Raw genomic sequence first — 19,568 nt, 5'->3', positions numbered from 1 at the left:
TCTTTCTTTCTTTCTTACTATTTTTGCTATTGAGCTTTTTCTTCTCAATTGGATTTTTTTTATTAATTTCTTAACAGCTCCATTAAGGTATCATTCATAAAACATACAACTCACCCATTTAAAGTGTACATTTCAATGGATTTTAGTGCAACCATCACCACAGTTGATTTTAGAACATTTTTATTATCCCACTTTCCCTCTTCCCCTCCCTCCACCCCCAATCCTAAGCAACTACTAATAGTCTGTCTCTATTGATTCCCTATTCTGGACTTTCATATGAATGAAATCATATATTATGGGATCTTCTGACTGGCTTCTTTCACTCAGCATAATGTTTTCAAGGCTTATCCATGTTGTAACCTGTATGAGTAGTTTATGCCTTTATACGGCTGAATAGTATGTCAGTGTATGGATATACCACATTTTGTTCATACATTTGTCAGTTGATGGGCATTTGAGTTGTTTCTACTTTTTTGCTATTATGAATAATGCTAATGTGAACATTCATATGTGAATTTTTGTTTGGACATATATTTTTGTTTCTCTTGGGCATATACCTAGGAGTAGAATTACTGACTCTATGTTTAAGCTTGTGAGTGATCACCAAATTGTTTTTCAAAGTGGCTTCACTGTTCTACATTCTCACATACTTAGGAGGGTTCTGATTTTTCCACATGCTTGTTAACATTTGTTATTGTCTGTCTTTTTTATTTTAACCATCCTAGTTTGTCTAAAGTAGTATGTCACTGTGGTTTTCATTTGCATTTCCCTAATGAGTAATAACGTTGAGCCTCTTTTTCTGTGCATATTGGCCACTTATATATCTTCCTTGGAGTAATCTATCTAAAGGCTACTGAAGTCTTAAGAAGTATATTCAAGTTATTTGCCCAGTTTTTAACTGGCTTGTCTTTTTATTATTGAGTTGTAGGAGCTCTTTTTATGTTCTAGACACAAATCCCTTATCACATAAGTGATCTGTAAATATTTTTCTCATTCTGTGGGTCGCCTTTTCACTCTTGATGGAGTCCCTTGAAGTACAAGAGTTTTAAATTTTGATGAAGTAAAATTTATCTATATTTTCTGTTGTTGCTTGTGCTTTTTGGTGTCATATCTAAAACACTCTTATTACCCCAAGGTCATGAAGATGTCCTGTTTTCTTCTTAAAGTTTTATAGTTTTAGCTCTTACATTTAGGCCTTTGATCCATTTTTTTTAAAGATTTTTTTGATGTGGAGCATTTTTAAAGTCTTTATTGAATTTGTTACAATATTATTTCTGTTTTATGTTTTGGTTTTTTGGCCGCGAGGCATGTGGGATCTTAGCTCCCTGACCAGGGATTGAACCCACACCCCCTGCATGGGAAGGTGAAGTCTTAACCACTGGACTGCCAGAGAAGTACCTGCCTGTGATCCATTTTGAGTTAACTTTTGTATATGGTATGAGGTAGAGGCCTAACTTCATTCTTTTGCATGTGGATATCCAGTTGTCCCAGCACCATTTGTTGAAGAGACTATTTTTCCTCTATTGAATTGTCTTGGCACTATGTCAAAAATCAATTGACAGTAAATGTGAGGGTTTATTTTGGACTCTCGGTTCTATTCCATTAATCTATATATCCATTCCTAGGCCAATATCATGTCTTGATCACTATAGATTTGTAGTAAGTTTGAAATCAGGAAATGTGAATTTTCCAACTTTGTTCTTCATTTTCAAATTGTTTTGGCTATTCCAGCTCCCTTGAATTTCCATTTGAATTTAGGATCAGCTTGTCAATTTCTGCAAAGAAACCAACTGGGATTTTGATAGGGATTATTTTGAATTTATAGACCAATTTGGGGATAATTGCCATTTTAACAATATTGTCTTCTGATCCATGAACATCGGATATCTTTCCATTTATTTAGGTCTTCTTTAATTTTTTTCAGTAATGCTTCTTAGTTTTCAGAGTATAAGGTTTGCACTTCTTTTGTTAAATTATTCCCCAAAGTATGAAACTATGTATACAAGCCATTCTGAGGGTGCAGCTACACCGTCAGATCTTGCTAGTTCTACCTCAAATCTGTGATATTCTCAAAAGAGATCACAGATTGGATCGAACAGCACAAATATAATACCATGAAAGACAGAAGGCAACTGAAATTACCTGTGTTATAAAGCCTAGTTCACAGCCTTAGCTGCACAGTCAAATCACCTGGGGAACTTAAAAGCTATCCATTAGATAGGAATCTCGAGGGGTGAGACTTAGCACTTTTTAAAGCTCCCCAGGTGATTTCAAAGTGTAACTAAGATTGACATTTGCTGTTGTAAATTATCAACTAACTCATCTTCTAGTCAAAGACAGTGCTGTAATAATAGTAGCGACTTATTTTATCAGGTTGATATTTCATCTACCTAAATTAAAATAAAGTTGTATAATTGAAAATTATTTGGGAACTTCTTTGAGAAAGTATTTGAATTACTATTTGAACTGTTCAAAAATGTGTTATAAAACATTTCAAACAGTTGCAAAGAATAGTACAATGAACCCCCATGCATCAATTTCCTAACTTCAACAACCATCAACCAATAGCTATTCTTGTTTCATCTGTCCCTCCCACCCATTTTCCACTGTCACCCGAATTTTTTTTTAATAAATTTATTTATTTATTTTTGGCTACATTGGGTCTTCGTTGCTGCATGTGGACTTTCTCTAGTTGCAGCAAGCGGGGGCTACTCTTTGTTGTGGCGTGTGAGTTTCTCATTGCAGTGGCTTCTCTTGTTGTGGAGCACAGGCTCGAGGCGCGTGGGCTTCAGTAGTTGTGGCATGTGGGCTCAGTAGTTGTGGCTTGCGGGCTCTAGAGCACAGGCTCCATATCTGTGGCGCATGGGCTTAGTTGCTCCGCGGCATATGGGATCTTCCCGGACCAGGGATCGAACCCATGTCCCCTGCATTGGCAGGCGGATTCTTAACCACTGCGCTACCAGGGAAGCCCCACCCCGAACATTTTTAAGTAAACCCTAGAAATAATATTTTACAATATCTGTAAATGTTTCAGTATGTAATTCTGAAATATTGGAATTGTAGCTCTAAAAGATTATTTTAAAACTTATCCTCTATATCATTATTGCACCTAAAAGTTTTAACAACATGAGGTAATTTTTATGTTATGTAGGAAGATATGATAAGAGAACAGAAGATATATCATCAGTACTTGGCACAGCGGCGTGAGGAAGAAAAAGCTCAGGAGAAAGAACTGGACAGAATGTTTGAGAAAGAGAAGGAAAAGAAGATTGCTGAGAAGGACAAGGAGCTGAGACTTAAAAAGGAGGCAAGAAAACAACTTTTGAATGAGGTCATGTGTACAAGAAAACTGCAAGTTCAAGAAAAGTGTAAGGAAATTAATTATAATTATATTATATTTGGGCCTTAATTCAATTTAAGTAGCAACCAAAATATTTATTAAATAAGTATTATGTGTGAAATACTATGAAGAATGTAAAAAGGATTAAGGCAAGATCGCTGCTTTGCAGGGACCTTACCTAATTGAATATTTGAATATCTTTCTGCAGTTGTCTCCATACATCCATACTTGCATGCCTTTGCTTGTGTAGTTTTCTCTCCCTATGATACTTTTGATCTTGAGAAATCCTGGACATCCTTCAAGGCCAGCTCAAATATCTCATTCCTTGAGAGGCCCTCTGTGTTCCTCTATTCATAATAAATCTTCTTTCTGGGGTTCTCACCATTGCTTGTTCACATCTCTTAGCATACCACTGAATTCCCTCAGCTTCAGTGCTTGGTCACAGAAGGAAATATTTGTTGAGAGGATTTCTATACCCAGATGTAAACATTTACTAGTAGGGTACTATGGACTTCACACTAGCTGTCTTTGCAAGAGAAAGCTCATCTTGGTTCCACTGGTTAATTCTCCACTCCAGGAATTATAATGGCAGTTGAAAATTGTTAAGCCAGTATTAGATGGAGTTTTAAGAAATGAGAAGAAAGCTTCTATGATAAAATGATTTCTGTATTGTCCCATGATAAATATTTTAGAATATATTGAGAAAACATGGAAAATTTAAGTATTTGGAACCATTTATAAACAAGGAAATAAAATCAACCATAATGCACCACCCAGGAATAGCTACTGTTCACAACTTCCTGTATTTCCTTCGAGTATTTTTTATTATATATGTCATTTCCCCTCACCAATTAGGATCTTGTTGTATATATTTTTTTACAGCCTGCATTTCCCACTTATCATTAACATTTTTCCAGGTTATTTTTCTTCAGTTGTAAGATTTGTAATGCTGCCTAGAAATCCATTATAAAAATGGACCATAATTTATTTTACCTAAACACAGCTAATGGCCCTTCAGCTTGTTTTGAATCTTTTTCCTCCTGTGTTAGCATTGGAGGTTACTGTCTCTGTACATAGGTTTTTTGGCTCATATATGATTAAGATAAATTCCTGTAAATGGATTTGGGACCAAAGATATGTACATTTTAGATGTATATTGCCTGGTTTTATTTATTCTTTTGTGAACTCTGTTCTGTCATTTTTTTACCTACTGGGTTGTTTAAGTTTTCCTTATTTAATTTATAAGAGACTTACATACTGTTTTTCCAATACTTATTTTGTAATAAATAAAGTCCCCTATTAATATAAATGGCAATAGAACTGTTTGTCCTCAAGAAGAGAAAGGTGAGAAGTGTTCAAACAGTGGTAATCTGGTATGAAAAAGGCTGATCATAGATTTCAATGACAAATGATTAAGAGAAAATCTCTGTAGATTGCAGCACTTATGAATCTAAACCCTATTCTTTCCTTAAAGGAGATGACTACTTCTACCTTATTAAGCTAAGATCCAGCCCAGTGATTCTAAGCTCTGCCTTTCTAAAGACAATATGGCATTGATGCCCCGAAAGATGTCAGCAAGTCTTTTCTGAAAAAGTCATTCAGCGGGCTTCCCTGGTGGCGCAGTGGTTGAGAGTCCGCCTGCCAATGCAGGGGAGGGGGATTCATGCCCCGGTCTGGGAAGATCCCACATGCCGCGGAGTGGCTGGTCCCGTGAGCCGTGGCCCGCTGAGCCTGGGCGTCCGGAGCCTGTGCTCCGCAACGCGAGAGGCCACAGCAGTGAGAGGCCCGCGTACCGCAAAAAAAAAAAAAAGTCATTCAGCAAAAATTACTTTTGTCTTTCTTAGTGCAACGAAAAGCAAAAGAACAGGAAGAACGTGCTATGGAACAGGAATGCATAAATGAAGGTCTTAAAGAGCTTAACCGTGAAGAGAGGGAGGATTTTACAAGGTATGATTTTGTTTTCTTTATTATTACTAACTAACCAAAAATAGGAGATTTTTAGCATAGAAGACAATGTGCCATAATTCATGTATTATTGATGTTATTTTACATCAGTCTTACGTTTGTCCTAAAAGCTCAATTCAGTTTATAAAATTTCATATAAAAATAAGCAACAACCATTTTGGTAAAATTAAATTCTGTACATTGTGTAATTCTGATTATACACATTAGGTATTAAACTAGATAAACATCTTAAAAAATAAAACAAATTAGAAACATTTTTTATAAAGTAGGCACCAACCCTAAATCATAATGAAATGTTTTTTCCCCCATGAAATAAACCCGGAAATACAGCATGACCTAATTAGTTAGATTAACAGAAATGGCTTATGGGGTTATGATTCCATGCAAATGTCCCAGGAAGACTTTTTGTAGCCTCGCTGAGCTGGAAAACTGAAGTGCTCTGGGTGCTTTGAGATGTACCACTTCCCTCCTCGGGCAAGTGTCCCTCTGATCACCATAATCAGGCTCAGGTAGAGAAAATTGGCTGATGCCTCCTTGCAGCCTTTCACAGATCATAGCAGTCCCTTCTCACTGATGACTATGACACCCAATTCAGGTGACCAGTGTGGTGGAGAAAGAGGACCTGGCTCCTCTAATTGCTGGTCACCCTCCCTGTACCTAGGGCCTGTTCCCCGGCTCACCCATATTTGGTGCATAGAAATAAGCTCTCTTCTTTATAGGAAGAGTATGGTTTATATACCTGAGCCTATTGTTACTTGGGGGGCACTACCAACAATATCTGGCCGACCCTACTGACTTCCTCTACTTGTTCTGCTCTGGAGGTCCTTCCTTCTCACTTTTGAAAAGTCTGTTGTTGGAGATGTGAAGGGAATTTAATGAATAACAACTCTCTTCCCTGCCCAACTTTTATTTTTTTCTTATTTTAACATCTTTATTGGAGTATAATTGCTTTCCAATGGTGTGTTACTTTCTGCTATATCATAAAGTGAATCCGCTCTACGTATACATATATCCCCATGTCCCCTCCCTCTTGCGTCTCCCCCCCACCCTCCGTATCCCACCCCTCTAGGTGCTCACAGAGCACCTAGCTGATCTCCCTGTGCTATGCGGCTGCTTCCCACTACCTGTTTTACATTTCGTAGTGTATATATGTCCATGCCACTCTCTCACTTCATCCCAGCTTACCCTTCCCCCTCCCCGTGTCCTCAAGTCCATTCTCTACGTCTGCATCTTTATTCCTGTCCTGCCCCTAGGTTCTACTTCACTCTGTATGACAGACTCTGGGTCCATCCACCTCACTACAAATAACTCAATTTCGTTTCTTTTTATGGCTGAGTAATATTCCATTGTATATATGTGCCACAACTTCTTTATCCATTCATCTGTCGATGGACACTTAGGTTGCTTCCATGTCCTGGCTATTGCAAATAGTGCTGCAATGAACATTATGGTACATGAGTCTATTTTCTCTTTTTTCCGTTTTGCTTCAGAATGTATTTATTTAGGTTTATAAAATATTAAATATATTTATAATGTATGTAAATACATATTTTTTAATCTGAAATTCAAATTTAACCCAGTGTCCTGTTTTTTTTTTTTAACACCTTTATTGGAGTATAATCGCTTTACAATGGTGTGTTAGTTTCTGCTGTATAACAAAGTGAACCAGCTATATATAAACACACATCCCCATATCTCCTCCCTCTTGCGTCTCCCTCCCACCCTCCCTATCCCACCCCTCTAGGTGGTCACATAGCACAGAGCTGATCTCCCTGTGCTATGCGGCTGCTTCCCACTAGCTATCTATTTTACATTTGCTAGTGTATATATGTCCAGTCCACTCTCTCACTTCATCCCAGCTTACCCTTCCCCCTCCCTGTGTCCTCAAGTCCATTCTCTACGTCTGTGTCTTTATTCCTGTCCTGCCCCTAGGTTCTTCAGAACCCCCCCTTTCCCCCCCCCTTTTTTTTTTAGATTCCATATCTTGTGTTAGCATATGGTATTTGTTTTTTTTTTTACATCTTTATTGGAGTATAATTGCTTTACAATGGTGTGTTAGTTTCTGCTTTATAACAAAGTGAATCAGTTATACATATAAATATGTTCCCATATATCTTCGCTCTTGCATCTCCCTCCCTCCCACCCTCCCTACCCCACCCCTCCAGGCACTCACAAAGCACCGAGCTGATCTCCCTGTGCTATGCGGCTGCTTCCCACTAACTATCTACCTTACATTTGGTAGTGTATATATGTCCATGCCTATTACTCGCTTTGTCACAGCTTACCCTTCCCCCTCCCCATATCCCAAGTCCATTCTCTAGTAGGTCTGTGTCTTTATTCCTGTGTTACCCCTAGGTTCTTCATGACATTTTTTTTTCTTAGATTCCATATATATGTGTTAGCATATGGTATTTGTCTTTCTCTTTCTGACTTACTTAACTCTGTATGACAGACTCTATGTCCATACACCTCACTACAAATAACTCAATTTCTTTTCTTTTTATGGCTGAGTAATATTCCATTGTATATATGTGCCACATCTTCTTTATCCATTCATCTGTCGATGGACACTGAGGTTGCGTCCATGTCCTGGCTATTGTAAATAGAGCTGCAGTGAACATTTTGGTACATGACTCTTTTTGAATTATGGTTTTCTCTGGGTATATGCCCAGTAGTAGGATTGCTGGATCGTATGGTAGTTCTATTTTTAGTTTTTTAAGGAACCTCCATACTGTTCTCCATAGTGGCTGTATCAATTTACATTCCCACCAACAGTGCAAGAGGGTTCCCTTTTCTCCACACCTTCTCCAGCATTTATTGTTTGTAGATATTTTGATGATGGCCATTCTGACTGGTGTGAGGTGATACCTCATTGTAGTTTTGGTTTGCATGTCTCTAATAATTAGTGATGTTGAGCATCCTTTCATGTGTTTGTTGGCAATCTGTATATCTTCTTTGGAGAAAGGTCTATTTAGGTCTTCTGCCCATTTTTGGATTGGGTTGTTTGTTTCTTTGATATTGAGTTGCATGAGCTGCTTGTAAATTTTAGAGGTTAATCTTTTGTCAGTTACTTCATTTGCAAATATTTTCTCCCATTGTGAGGGCTGTCCTTTTGTCTTGTTTATGTTTTCGTTTGCTGTGCAAAAGCTTTTAAGTTTCATTAGGTCCCATTTGTTTATTTTTGTTTCTATTTCCATTTCTCTAGGAGGTGGGTCAAAAAGGATCTTGCTGTGATTTATGTCATAGAGTGTTCTGCCTATGTTTTCCTCTAAGAGTTTGACAGTGTCTGGCCTTACATTTAGGTCTTTAATCCATTTTGAGTTTATTTTTGTGAATAGTGTTAGGGAGAGTTCTAATTTCATTCTTTTACATGTAGCTGTCTAGATTTCCCAGCACCACTTCTTGAAGAGGCTGTCTTTTCTCCACTGTATATTCTTGCCTCCTTTACCAAAAATAAGGTGACCATATGTGCATGTGTTTATCTCTGGGCTTTCCATCCTGTTCCATTGATCTATATTTCTGGTTTTTTGCCAGTACCATATTGTCTTGATTACTGTAGCTTTGTAGTATAGTCTGAAGTCAGGGAGCCTGATTCCTGCAGCTCCATTTTTCTTTACAAGATTGCTTTGGCTATTTGGGGTCTTTTGTGTTTCCATACAAATTGTGAAATATTTTGTTCTAGTGCTGTGAAAAATGTCAGTGGTACTTTAATAGGGATTGCATTGAATCTGTATATTGCTTTGGGTAGTAGAGTCATTTGCACAATATTGATTCTTCCAATCCAAGAACATGGTATATCTCTCCACCTGTTTGTATCATCTTTAATTTCTTTCATCAGTGTCTTATAGTTTTCTGTATACAGGTCTTTTGTCTCCTTAGGTAGGTTTATTCCTAGATATTTTATTCTTTTGTTGCAGTGGTAAATGGGAGTGTTTCCTTAATTTCTCTTTCCGCTTTTTCATCACTAGTGTATAGGATTGCAAGAGATTTCTGTGCATTAATTTTGTATCCTGCTGCTTTACCAAATTCATTGATTAGCGCTAGTAGTTTTCTGGTAGCATCTTTAGGATTCTCTATGTATAGTATCATGTCATCTGCAAACAGTGACAGCTTTACTTCTTTTCCGATTTGGATTCCTTTTATTTCTTTTTCTTCTCTGATTGCTGTGGCTAAAACTTCCAAAACAATGTTGAATAATAGTGGTGAGAGTGGGCAAACTTGTCTTGTTCCTGATCTTGGAGGAAATGCTTTCAGTTTTTCACCATTGAGAACTGTGTTGGCTGTGGGTTTGTCATATATGACCTTTATTATGTTGAGGTAAGTTCCCTCTATGCCTAGTTTCTGGAGGGTTTTTATCATAAATGGATGTTGGATTTTGTCAAAAGTTTATTCTGCATCTATTGAGAGGATCATATGAATTTTCTCCTTCAGTTTGTTAATATGGTGTATCACATTGATTGATTTGCGTATATTGAAGAATCCTTGCATTCCTGGGATAAGCCCCACTTGATCATGATGTATGATCCTTTTAATGTGCTGTTGGATTTTGTTTACTAGTATTTTATTGAGGATTTTTGCATCTATGTTCATCAGTGATATTGGCCTGTAGTTTTCTTTCGTTGTGACATCTTTGTCTGGTTTTGGTATCAGGGTGATGGTGGCCCTTAGAATAAGTATGGGAGTGTTCCTCCCTCTGCTATATTTGGAAGAGTTTGAGAAGGATAAGTGTTAGCTCTTCTCTAAATGTTTGATAGAATTTGCCTGTGAAGCCATCTGGTACTGGACTTTTGTTTGTTGGAAGATTTTTAATCACAGTTTCAATTTCAGTGCTTGTGATTGGTCTGTTTAGATTTTCTATTTCCTCCTGGTTCAGTCTCAGAAGGTTGTGCTTTTCTACGAATGTGTCCATTTCTTCCAGATTGTCCATTTTATTGGCATAGAGTTGCTTGTAGTAATCTCTCATGATCCTTTGTATTTCTGCAGTGTCAGTTGTTACTTCTCCTTTTTCGTTTCTAATTCTGTTGATTTGAGTCTTCTCCCTTTTTATCTTGATGAGTCTGGCTAATGGTTATCAATTTTCTTTATCTTCTCAAAGAACCAGCTTTTAGTTTTATTGATCTTTGCTATCGTTTCCTTCATTTCTTTTTCATTTATTTCTGATCTGACGTTTATGATTTCTTTCCTTCTGCTACCTTTGGGTTTTTTTGTTCTTTTTTCTCTGATTGTTTTAGGTGTAAGTTTACGTTGTTTATTTGAGATGTTTCTTGTTTCTTGAGGTAGGATTGTATTGCTCTAAACTTCCCTCTTAGAACTGCTTTTGCTGCATCCCATAGGTTTTGGGTCATCGTGTTTTCATTGTCATTTGTCTCTAGGTATTTTTTGATTACCTCTTTGATTTCTTCAGTGATCTCTTGGTTATTAAGTAGTGTATTCTTTGGTCTCCATGTGTTTGTATCTTTTACAGATTTTTTCCTGTAATTGATATCTAGTCTCATAGTGTGTGGTCAGAAAAGATTCTTGACAAGATTTCAAGTTTTTTAATTTACCAAAGCTGATTTGTGTCCCAAGATATGATCTGTCCTAGAGAATGTTCCATGAGCACTTGAGAAGAAAGTGTATTCTGTTGTTTTTAGATGGAGTGTCGTATAAATATCAATTAAGTCCATCTTGTTTAATGTATCATTTCATGCTTGTGTTTCCTTATTTATTTTCATTTTGGATGATCTGTCCTTTAGTGAAAGTGGGGTGTTAAAGTCACCTACTTTGCTTGTGTTACTGTTGATTTCCCCTTTTATGGCTGTTAGTATTTGCCTTATGTATTGAGGTGCTCCTATGTTGGGTACATAAATACTTAAAATTGTTATATCTTCTTCTTGGTTTGATCCCTTAATCATTATGTAGTGTCCTTCTTTGTCTCTTGTAATAGTCTTTATTTTAAAGTCTATATTTTCTGATAATAAGACTTGCTAATCCAGCTTTCTTTTGATTTTCATTTTCATGGAATATCTTTTTCTATCCCCTCACTTTCAGTCTGTATGTGTCCCTAGGTCTGAAGTGGGTCTCTTGTAGACAGCATATATATGGGTCTTGTTTCTGTATCCATTCAGCCAATCTATGTCTTTTGGTTGGAGCATTTAATCCATTTACATTTTAGGTAGTTATTGATATGTATGTTCCTATTATCATTTTGTTAATTGTTTTGGGTTTGTTATTGTAGGTCTTTTCCTTCTCTTGTGTTTTCTGCCTAGGGAAGTTCCTTTAGCATTTGTTGTAAAGCTGGTTTGGTGGTGCTGAATTCTCTTAGGTTTTTCTTGTCTGTAAAGGTTTTATTTTCTCTGTCGAATCTGGATGAGATCCTTGCTGGATAGAGTAATCTTGGTTGTAGGTTTTTCCCTTTCATCACTTTAAATATGTCCTGCCACTCCCTTCTGGCTTGCAGAGTTTCTGCTGAAAGATCAGGTGTTAACCTTATGGGGATTCCCTTGTATGTTATTTGTTACTTTTCCCTTGCTGCTTTTAATATTTTTTCTTTGTATTTAATTTTTGATAGTTTGATTAATATGTGTCTTGGCATGTTTCTCCTTGGAATTATTCTCTGTCGGACTCTTTGTGCTTCCTGGACTTGATTGGCTATTTCCTTTCCCATGTTAGGGTAGTTTTCAACTATAATCTCTTCAAATATTCTCTCAGTCCCTTTCTTTTTGTCTTCTTCTTCTGGGACCCCTATAATTCAAATGTTGGTGCATTTAATGTTGTCCCAGAGATCTCTGAGACTGTCCTCAATTCTTTTCATTCTTTTTTCTTTATTCTGCTCTGCAGTAGTTATTTCCAGTATTTCATCTTCCAGGTCACTTATCCGTTCTTCTGCTATTGATTCCTTCTAGAGAATTTTTAATTTCATTTATTGTGTTGTTCATCATTGTTTGTTTGGTCTTTAGTTCTTCCAGGTCCTTCTTAAATGTTTCCTGTATTTTCTCCTTCTATTTCCAAGATTTTGGATCATCTTTATTATCATTACTCTGAATTCTTTTTCAGGTAGACTGCCTATTTTCTGTTCATTGTTTTGGTCGGGTGGGTTTTTTCCTTGCTCCTTCATCTGCTGTGTATTTCTCTGTCTTCTCATTTTGCTTAACTTACTGTGTTTGGGGTCTCCTTTTCACAGGCTGCAGGTTCGTAGTTCCCATTGTTTTTGGTGTCTGTCCGCAGTGGCTAAGGTTGGTTCAGTGGGTTGTAGGCCTCCTGGTGGAGGGGTTGGTGCCTGTGTTCTGGTTGATGAGCCTGCATCTTGTCTTTCTGGTGGGCAGGACTGCATCCAATGGTGTGTTTTGGGGTGTTTGTAACCTTATTATGATTTTAGGCAGCCTCTCTACTAATGGGTGGGGTTGTGTTCCTGTCTTGCTAGTTGTTTGGCATTGGGTGTCCAGCCCTTGAGGTTGCTGGTCATTGAGTGGAGCTGGGTCTTAGCGTTGAGACGGAGATCTCTGGGAGAGCTCTCGCCAATTGATATTACGTGGGGCCAGGAGGTCTCTGCTGGACCAATGTCCTGAACTTGGCTCTCCCACCTCAGAGGTTCAGGCCGAACACCTGGCAGGAGCACCAAGACCCTGTTAGCCACACAGCAGCTGTGCAAACTTGGGCAGCCTATTTTATTTTCCATGCCTCAGTTTCTCCATCTCCAAACTTCTGGACCCCCACACTCCAGAGGCCCTCCTTTCAACGTGCTGCCTCTCCCCTTCTGTGCAGGTCCTAAGCCCCTGCCCAACTTTTGAGTCAACTGAGAAATAAGAAAAGTAGTGTGAGCAGAAGGTATTACAGTTACCTACTGGTGTATAACAACACACCCCCAAATTTGTGGTTTAAAGTGAGTTATGATTATGTCTCATGATTCTGTGGTTGACAAGGCTCAGCTGGGTGGTTCTTGCTTGGGGTCTCTCATGTGGTTCAAGTCAGATGCTGGCTGGGGCTACATTCATGAGAAGGCTCAGCTGGAATGCACACCTAAGATACCTATTCATATAGCTTGTAGCATGTACTGACTGTGCCTGGGGATCTCATCTGGTATTACCAGCTGGAACACCTACACATGGCCTCTCCATGTGGCTTGGGGTTCTTACAGTGTGGTAGCTGGTTTTGAGAGGGATAGTTCCAACAGCAAGCATTCCAAGAGACAGGAAGAGCAAGCTGCCAGGCCAATTAAGGACTACATCTAGGATTGGTATAGCATCATTTCTGTCATATTCTGTTGGCCATAAAAAGCAGCCAGTGGCGCAGTGGTTGGGAGTCCGCCTGCCGATGCAGGGGACACGGGTTCGTGCCCTGGTCTGGGAGGATCCCACATGCCGCGGAGCGGCTGGACCCGTGAGCCATGGCCACTGAGCCTGCGCGTCCGGAGCCTGTGCTCCGTAACGGGAGGCCACGGCAGTGAGAGGCCCACGTACTGCAAAAAAAAAAAAAAAAAAAAAAAAAAGCAGCCATGGGGCCCATCTAGATTCAGTGGGATGGAGAAATAAGCTCCACCTCTTGATAGGGGAGTAGAGGTCCACATTGCAGAAGAGCATATGAGAGGGGGCGATATCACTGTGGCAGTCTTTGGAAAATGGAATCTGCCACACAGAGGCGTATGCATGCTGTAATCTCTATTTCTGATAAAGTCTTATATTAATAATGTGGCTTATAGATTGTAAAATGGTAAAACTGCTATGGAAAACAATATGAAGTTTCCTCAAAAAATTAAAAATAGAAATACCATATGATCCAGTAATCCCACTTCTGGGTATAAATCCAAAATAAATGAAAGCAGGACCTTAAAGAGATGTTTGTATACTTGTGTTCATAGCAGCACTATTCACAGTAGCCAAGGTGGAAATAACCCAAATATCCATTAACAGGTGAATGGATAAACAAAGTGTGGTATGTACATACAGCTGAATATTATTCAGCTTTAAAACGGAAGGAAATCCTGTCAGATACTACAGCATGGATGAACCTTGGGGACGTGCTAAGTAAAATAAACCAGTCACAAAAAGACAGATGCTGTATGATCTCACTTACTTGAGGTACCTAGAATAGTCAAATTCATAAAGACAGCAAGTAGAATGGTGGTTACCGAGGGCTGGTGGGAGGGGACAAAAAAGAGTTGTTGTTTAATGGATATAGAGTTTCAGATTTGCAAGACGAAAAGTTCTGGAGATCTGCTTCACAACAATGTGAATATACTTAACACTACTGAACTGTACACTTAAAAATGGTTAAGATGGTAAATTTTACATTATGTGTTTTTTACCACAGTAAAAAAAATCACTATAAATTTTAAAATGTGGCTTATATATTTTTAACTGTGGCTTATATATGGAGGAAATCATCTAGTTAATACTGAACAGAATGAGTCAAACTTACCCACCCGGTCACCAGCAACCCACCCAGTCACCAGCAGTGCCAGACCACTGCAGGCCTCCCCTGCAGGGAGAATATGCCCCCTTTGATACAGAAAGCGGACAAGAAATAGGCAGAACAACTTGTTCCATTTTACCTTCTTCCTTGGAGGGGAGTGAGAGGGGATGGAGAGAGGCCAAGGGCTCTCTCCACATAGCAGTCAATATTTTGAATGAAGAAGAGACATTCCCTCGCTAAAATCAATTTGTTCTAAGGTTGTCTTAATTATTACTGGGTAATAAACACATTATTAAATTTTTCATCTGTTTCTTCCCCACTCACCCTGATTTTAATGGGAATTTTAATTTGACTTTAAAAATTACATTTTAAGTGTAATGGTCTACATAAATCCAAATACTTACTTTGACAGTTTTATACTTTGACATTTCTGATACCTTAGACGCTCCAGTTTAGCCCAGGAGTACAGGAAGCAACTTCAGATGCAAATGTGCTCCCAACAGCAGGCCCGTGAAGCGGAGAAGGAGGAGGAACGCCGAGAGTTTGAAGCAGGGATGACAGCAGAGAAGAATTTCCAGGACAAGATCCAGGAGATCCTGTCCACCCATCAAGTGCTGCCCCGAAATATTCATCCCATGCGGAGAGCATGCCCTAATAAACTTCCACCATAGTTTCATAAACATCAACCTAGTTTTTCTCAGTCTTTTACTATTTTAAACTATAGCATGCCTGTATATCCCTTTTAACTCATGGATAAACTGTTCTTTTATACTGAGTTTGCATAATTATATGCCACGAAAGTTTCTTCTTACAGATTAAACTGTTCCTTTTTGAGATTTCATAGACTGACAAATCTGAATGATCTACTTCCTATCACATAGTTATTTTCCTTATTTATCTCCATGCCTCCCTTTCTTGTTCATTTATTAATAGCTTCACTTTCTTCCATCCATCTGCCAATATGCCCATTTCCTCTTGCCTCCTTTCTCTTCTCTCTCACAGACATAATTCACAATATTAGCAGGGCATTTTTGCAGGAAGAGCTGGGACTATCAGCCACTTTCATTAACCTGCTTATTCAGTCATTAAACAAATGTTTACTGAGTGCCTTTCATGTGCCAGCACCATTCTGGATCCTGAGACTTCAGCAAGAACAAAGCAAGCCCCTTGCTCTCATGGAGATTACATCCTAGTGGAGGAAACCAGGTAGGTGTTAAGTGCTATAGGCAAGAAGTGGCAGGAGTGCTATTTTATTTTATATGTGATAGAATAGATCTCCTGGAGCAGCTGATATTTGAATGAACCAGCCATGTGGCTGTCTGGGGGGAAGACATCCCAGGCTGAAGAAAGAGCCAGTGCAAGGGCCTTGGGGCAGAAGTCTGCTTAGTGCATATGAGGCTTTGCATTTGTGCTGGAGTAGAGTGAGGAGAGAGTGGTAGAAGACTAATTGGAAAGGTAGTGGGGGCCAGATGATGTAAGGCCTTGGAACCAGGGTAAAGACTGGCTTTTACTTCTATAGGAAGCTGTTATAGGGTTTTGAGCAGAGGAGCAACGTGATACGATGTAAGAGGGTTGCTGGCTACCATGTAGAGAATAGACTTCAAGGAGACAAGAAACAAGGATTCAGTTAAGAAGTGATCACAATATCCCAGGTTAGGGGTGATGGTAGTGTGGTAGCCAGCCTCCAAGATGACCCCTAATAATTCTCGATGTAGAGAATGTACACACAGAAGTATGTGTTTATGCCCTCGTATAGTCCCCTTCCACCCTGAATCTTGGGCACTATGTAAAATGTGTGCATATACTGGTTAAAAAAGAAAGGTAGAAAGAAATCGACATGTTCATATTCCTAAAGTTCAGTATTATAATTATTTCTACTTCTTTGAAAAGTTCCCTCCAAGGCTTTTTTTATATGGATACTCATTTTTACATTGTAAATACTCTGCCATGTTTCTTCACCTATCACATTTACAAATGGCTACATAATAGTCTACTGTTTTTCCTATAATTTATTAAACATTAGACTTTGAGTTTATTTCAAATTTGTCACTATTACAAATTTTTCTATACAACATTCCTTTGAATTGTTTCCTTAGAGTCATGCGGTTCCCTGGAGTGGGATTTTTGGGTCAAAGGGGATAAACATTTATATACTTTTGCTTTCAAGCACCACATTTGCAAAAGAAGTTTTTAGAGTTGCAGACTCTTTAGGGAAATATTTTCAGGGCCAGTTGGTATTCTCCCTGAAGGTTTAAAATGTATTTAAGCAAATTGTTTGCTAGAATCTCTGAGAGGTTTTTTCTTTAACCTTTCTACCCATTCATCCACTCTTAACCTCAGCTCTGGGAATCTAGCTCCTCCTTTGGATCCTTTCGAGCCTCCCTGTGGCCAACATTAATCTCTAATCCAAAAGTGGGAGTGGGAGTCCTGGCCACAAAAAAAAGAAAAAAAAAGTCTATCATTGAAGTTTTGTTGAAAATCAACTGACCGTTAATATAAGGATTCATTTCCAGACATGCTACTCTGTTCCATTAATTTGTCTGTCCTTACACCAACACAAAACTGTAGTGATGATCACCGTAGCCTTCAATAAGGCTTGAAATTGGTAGTGTAAGGCATCCAATGTTGTTCTCTTTTTTTCCCGCCCAAAATTGTTTTGTCTATTCTAGTTTCTTTAAATTTCCATATAATCGTTAGGATCATCTTGTCAGTTTCTACAAAAATGCCTACTGAGATTTTGATAGTGATTGCATTGTATCTATAGATCAATTTGGGGAGAACTGCCATCTTAACAATAATGAGTTTTCCAACCCTTGAAGATCTATCTCCCTATCCACTGAGGTCATGTTTAAATTTTTAAGCAATATTTTATGGTTTTCAGTGTGCAGGACTTGTGCTTCTTTTGTTCAACTTATTCCTAAGTGTTTCTCTTCAGTGCTATTAGAAACAGAATTGTTTTCTCAAATTCATTTTTGGATTTTTCATTGTTAATGTATAGCAATGTGACTGATTTTTGTATATTGAACTCGTATCCTGTGACCTTGCTAAACTCACTTATTAGTTCTTGTAGGGTTTTTTTGTTTTTTCTTTTTTGAGATTGTGTAGGATTTCCTACATTCAGGATCATGTCATTTGCAAATAAAGACAGTTTATTTCTTTCCAATTTGGATGCCTGTTGTTTCTTTTTCTTTCTTTAACTGCACTGGTTAGTGCAATATCAAGTATGATATTGAATAGAATTAGAAAGCATAGACATTCTTGACTTGTCCCCAGTTTTAAGGGAAAACGCTCATTCTTTAACCATTAAGTATGATGTTATCTGTAGGTTTCTCATAGATGCCCTTTACCACGGTGAGGATGTTCCCTTCTCTTCCTGTTTTATTGAGAGTCTGTATATAAAGAGGTGTTGGAGCTTATCAAATGCTTTTTCTGTGCCTGTTGAGTTGAACATGTGATTTTTGTTCTTTTGTTCTATTAATATGGTGTATTACATTAATTTATTTTCAGATATTAACTAACCTTGCATATCTGGGATAAATGCCACTTGGTCATGGTTTATGGTTTATTTTTTTTTATTAAGTTGCTGCATTTCATTTGCTAATTTTCTTTTTTTGTCATTGTGTTGATCTTGGTCTGTTGTGTATCTTCCATCTAGGTCTCTTGTGATGTTGTCTGGGTTTGGTATCAAGATATTATCGGCCATATAAAATGAGTTGGAGAGTATTCCCTCTTCCTTTATTTTCTGAAAGATTTGTTAAGGATTGCTATTATTTCTTCCTCAAATGTTTGATAGAATTCACCAGGGATGCCACCTGGGCTTTCTCTGTGGAAAGATTATTTTTTATTGCTAATTTAATATTTTTACTGACTTAGGTCTAATCAGATGTTCTGTTTCTTCTTGAGTCAGTTTTGGTAATTTGTGTTTTTCTACAAATTTGTCTACTTCATCTAAGTTGTCTAATTTAAACACATAAAGTAGCTCATAAAATGTCCTTATAATTATTTTAACTTCTAAAGGGCTTGTAGTAATGTGCCCCTTTCATTCTACTTGGAATTTGGGGTTATTTTGCTACTGTGTGACCAGAAAATAACTAGAAAGTATGACCTCTCCATCCAGTGTCTTTCCCTGCCCCCAACCCAGAATAACTCTCTACCAGAGAGCGTTGCACTTCGATGATTGAAGCAATGTTTAAAAACAAAAGTAAAAATCACTTATTGTTGAATTATGCTGTTTATCTTTTTCTTATTTTTATGTAAAGGAAACTAGCCTTTCATCATATAGATGCAAACATTTTTTTCCAGTTTTTCTGCCCTTTTGATGGCAGAGCAAGGGTCTGGATTCCTGACATTTTATTATCTGGTAGGGCTGATTTCACCACTTTGGTCTCCTTTTACAGTTTTTTTTTCAGAGCTATCATATCGTTTTTTTTTTTTTTTTTCCCAGATCAATACTAGTATCATTTGATTATCCCAGTAATATTTTCATTCAGATTGCATTGGGTTTATAAATTAGCTCAGGGATGCTGTCAACTTTACAATGTTGCATTTATTCAAGAAAATCCACTAAACCTTGGTGAGAATGGTGGGAGTCTATGGCATTTTGGCCTGGAGCTGCTTCCAGATCCCCCTCAGCTGCAGGGACCAGTGGTTCTATCAGGGCAGAGTAGGTTGTAAGGACCTACCTGCAGCCTCACTGCCAGAGGGGGTTGACTTGATTGACAGCAAATTTGGAATAATCCATGCTTGGTACATTGTCAAAACAAGAGCAATCTTGGTGGCAATAAATCAGGGAATGCCAACATCACAGCTAGCTTGAGACTGTGATACTGGTTGGAGCAAGCAACAGACAGACCAGCCAGAAATTTCACAGGAA

At 38.1% G+C, this 19,568-nt stretch overlaps 1 protein-coding gene across 1 annotated transcript in view; it reads left to right on the top strand.

Moving 5' to 3' along the window:
* CFAP53 (cilia and flagella associated protein 53) overlaps positions 1–15,380 on the top strand; it is a 65,287-nt gene extending 49,907 nt beyond the window's left edge. The window contains exons 6-8 of the mRNA XM_060029071.1: positions 3,152–3,368; positions 5,185–5,287; positions 15,138–15,380. Of these exons, the coding sequence (XP_059885054.1) occupies positions 3,152–3,368; positions 5,185–5,287; positions 15,138–15,366 (549 nt within the window). The 3' untranslated portion in view covers positions 15,367–15,380. The remainder of the gene's footprint in view (positions 1–3,151; positions 3,369–5,184; positions 5,288–15,137) is intronic.
* The last annotated feature ends 4,188 nt before the right edge of the window (positions 15,381–19,568 follow it).

Source organism: Delphinus delphis, chromosome 13 (genome assembly GCF_949987515.2).
Source record: "Delphinus delphis chromosome 13, mDelDel1.2, whole genome shotgun sequence".
In the NCBI taxonomy this organism is placed as follows: domain Eukaryota; kingdom Metazoa; phylum Chordata; class Mammalia; order Artiodactyla; family Delphinidae; genus Delphinus; species Delphinus delphis.
This window is presented reverse-complemented; position numbering and strand designations above follow the sequence as displayed.